Source organism: Emydura macquarii, unplaced genomic scaffold (assembly GCF_026122565.2).
Source record: "Emydura macquarii macquarii isolate MOO-44397 ecotype Brisbane River unplaced genomic scaffold, CSIRO-AGI_Emac_v2 contig_629, whole genome shotgun sequence".
NCBI lineage: Eukaryota > Metazoa > Chordata > Testudines > Chelidae > Emydura > Emydura macquarii.
The window spans coordinates 7,237,347-7,240,098 of NW_027130766.1; the positions used below are offsets into that span (position 1 = coordinate 7,237,347).

The following is a 2,752-nucleotide window of genomic DNA, read 5'->3' on the forward strand; positions in this document are numbered from 1 at the left end:
GCGTGGTGTGTGACCCTCTGGGCCGGGAGTGGGACGTGTGGTGTGAATGAACAACCCCGCTAGGAAAATAGCCAGGGTTGGCGTCAGGCTCGCCTCTGCCAGCCCCCAGCAGCAGGGTAGCAGGAGCAGAGGCCAGGGGAAGCGCCGGTGTCTTGAGTGCAAACCCTCCCCCTTTGTGTGCTGGCTGCAGCTGTGTGGACAGAGGCAGGTGCTAACCTCGCAGGCCTTGGCGCTGGCCCATGGCCCCGGCTCTGGCCCTTCCTCTGGGCTCCCTCTTCCCCGGAGCAGCGAAGGCGGCGAATGAAAGGAGAGAGTCGTGCTGCCTTTTCTCCTTTTATTACCCAGACGGGCTCAGACGCTGAGTGAATTCCTTGCCCCGAAACATCAGCCGAGGGGATTCCGAATGTGAAGGAGCAGCCAGGGTCACGCACGTCCCGACGTCTGCAGGGAGCGTCTGCCTCCCTCGCTTGCTAAACCTCCTCCTCGGGGCCGTGTGCCTCCCCCTTGCCAGCAAATGCAGCCTCCCTCCCCTGCCCGGGGCTGGATCAATAACCCTATTTGACAGAAGGGGAAACTGAGGCACAGGAAGCTTGATAGCAGAGCTGGGAAGAAAACCCAAGAATCCTACTCCCAGCCCTCCCTGCTCTAACTGCTAGACTACACTCCCCTTCCACAGCCCTGCCCCACACTGCACTTAACCTCTTGTCCTCCACGAACAAGGGACATCCCAGTGCTCGCTTGACACTCAATCACTTTCATTAACCAGTAGCCCACACGCCCCTGCCAGAGCTGGCAATAGACCCCAAGAGTCCTGGCTCCCAGCTCCCACCTGCTCTAACCACTAGCCCACACGCCCCTGCCAGAGCTGGCAATAGACCCCAAGAGTCCTGGCTCCCAGCTCCCACCTGCTCTAACCACTAGCCCACACGCCCCTCCCTCGCGGTGCTGTCAGAGCTGAGGCGCACATTGCAGCCATGACGCGCTCATGCCCTGCGATGACATCCTCGCTGACAGCTGATTGACGGCACGGCCGGGAAGGCCGGCCCTGACTGCAGCACCGTCAGCGTGCACGGCACTGTACGAACGCGGCCCGGGGCCTGCCCACAGCGCTTACAGTCTAACCTGGCAAGCCACACGCACCCGCGGCGTAGCCTCGCTGAGCTGACACCCGGGCTGGGCCTCTACACTGACCCTGCGTTTCCTGCCTCCCCGTCGCTATGTCTCATGCAGGGGGGCTGGGAGCAGGGAACGCAGAGCCCTACGGGGGGGTCTGGCCCCAGCCCCTCAGCCCCTCTGCGCCTCCTGGGACATGGAGCGGGGCAAGCCGCCCTTGCCGAAGTCGGGCCGGCTGGGCTGCACGACGGGGGGCAGCTCCTTGGTGATCTCCGACACGCGCTTCTTCTCCGGACACAGCCCGTCGGGCGGGGCGCCCCCGGCCAGCGCCGCCTCGAAGTCCAGCATGCGGCGCAGCTGGGGCGGGGTGGCTCCCCGCTCGGCCTTGGCGCTCAGGTCGGCCGGCACGAAGAGGGGCACGGGCAGCGCCCGCTGGTAGGGCAGGTGGTAGCGGGCCAGGGGCTCGCCCAGCCGGCCCAGCCGCATGCTGAGCCAGGGCGATCGCTGCACCACGAAGCGCGTCTCCTGCTGCTGCCGGTACGTCTCCTTGCGCCGCTCGTCCACCTCCCGCCGGGAGCAGCTGGGGGCAGAGGAGCGTTAGGGAGCCAGGGAGCAGCGCCCGGCAGCCCCCCACCTCGCCCCCGGGAGCAGGGAGCTGGACAAGCCCAAGGACCCAGAACCGTCCCTTCAGGTTGGGGGCTGTGACCCCTGCGGCCATGGGGCAGCAAGAGACTCTGGATCCCTTCTGCCCTGAGCCCACAGACGCCCGCGATGGGGGAGCCACTCTGCAGGCCTGGGGATGCGGGGGCCGAGGTGCTGCCCTCATCCCCATCCCCCTCCCCCTGCTCCCAGTCAGACGCGACACCCCGGCAGTGAGGGGCTGGGGGCGCTGCCCAGGGCTGGGGCTGCCTCTCTCCTGGGCAGAGGGACGGGGCAGCCGCAGAGGGACTGGCCTGGCTGGGGCGGCTGAGTCCTTCCCAGCTGGGCAGGGGCTGAGGGGAAGGGGCCCCGCTGTGCCCAGGGGCGGCGACCCCTCTGCCCTGGCTGGCTGGGCACGGAGGGGGCCGGGACAGGGGTCCCGCTCTGCTCCAGGGCCCCCGGCTGCCCGGAAACTCCCAGGGCTCCCCTCAGCCAGGGATGGGACTGCAGGGAGCCCAGTGCCCTGCCCCGCTGCCTGGGGTGCCCCACACTCACCCCTCCTCAGGCCTGGTGGAGAGCGACAGGTCCCTCCATTCGGCCGTGAAGGATTCCCGCCGCGCCGCGTCCTCCTCCTGCACCAAGCAGCCCAGCTCGGCCGCCGACAGCACCCCCGATCTGTGCAGCACCAGGCGCTTGCCGGACATCCTCACCCTGTGCGACGCCTGCCTGGGGTGTCTGAGCCCGGCTGGGAGGGTCTGAGCCCGGCTGTGTCTGAGCGCTGGGTGCTCGGGGCCAGGGTTTATATAACCTCCCTGCTGCTATTTCTGACCCGCCTGGCGTCAGGGCTATATCTGCTCCACACGCTCACGCTCCATGGCGCCAGACACCACCCCAGTGTGTTTGTTACAGGAAAGCTGCCCCGGCCTGGAGCTGGCCCCACGGTGCTAATGTTTAACCCCATCCCTCCCGGAGCCTTGGGGAACCTGCAGGGCTGTGGGGC

General features: G+C 67.6%; 1 protein-coding gene across 2 annotated transcripts; it reads right to left on the minus strand.

The window, feature by feature from the left end:
* Positions 1-320: 320 nt before the first annotated feature.
* On the minus strand, positions 321-2,534 carry TCAP (titin-cap). 2 transcript variants are annotated; one of them, XR_010918524.1, is made up of 3 exons: positions 2,308-2,534; positions 906-1,693; positions 321-829 (listed from the first exon to the last, which is right to left on the minus strand). XR_010918524.1 is itself a non-coding variant. In XM_067541221.1 (2 exons), the coding sequence occupies exons 1-2, from the start codon at positions 2,454-2,456 to the stop codon at positions 1,285-1,287; spliced, it is 558 nt and encodes a 185-aa protein (XP_067397322.1). In that variant the 5' UTR covers positions 2,457-2,534; the 3' UTR covers positions 321-1,284. The 2 variants fall into 2 exon arrangements, 1 of the variants encoding a protein (XP_067397322.1); XM_067541221.1 differs by having other exon boundaries at positions 321-1,693.
* Positions 2,535-2,752: the final 218 nt, after the last annotated feature.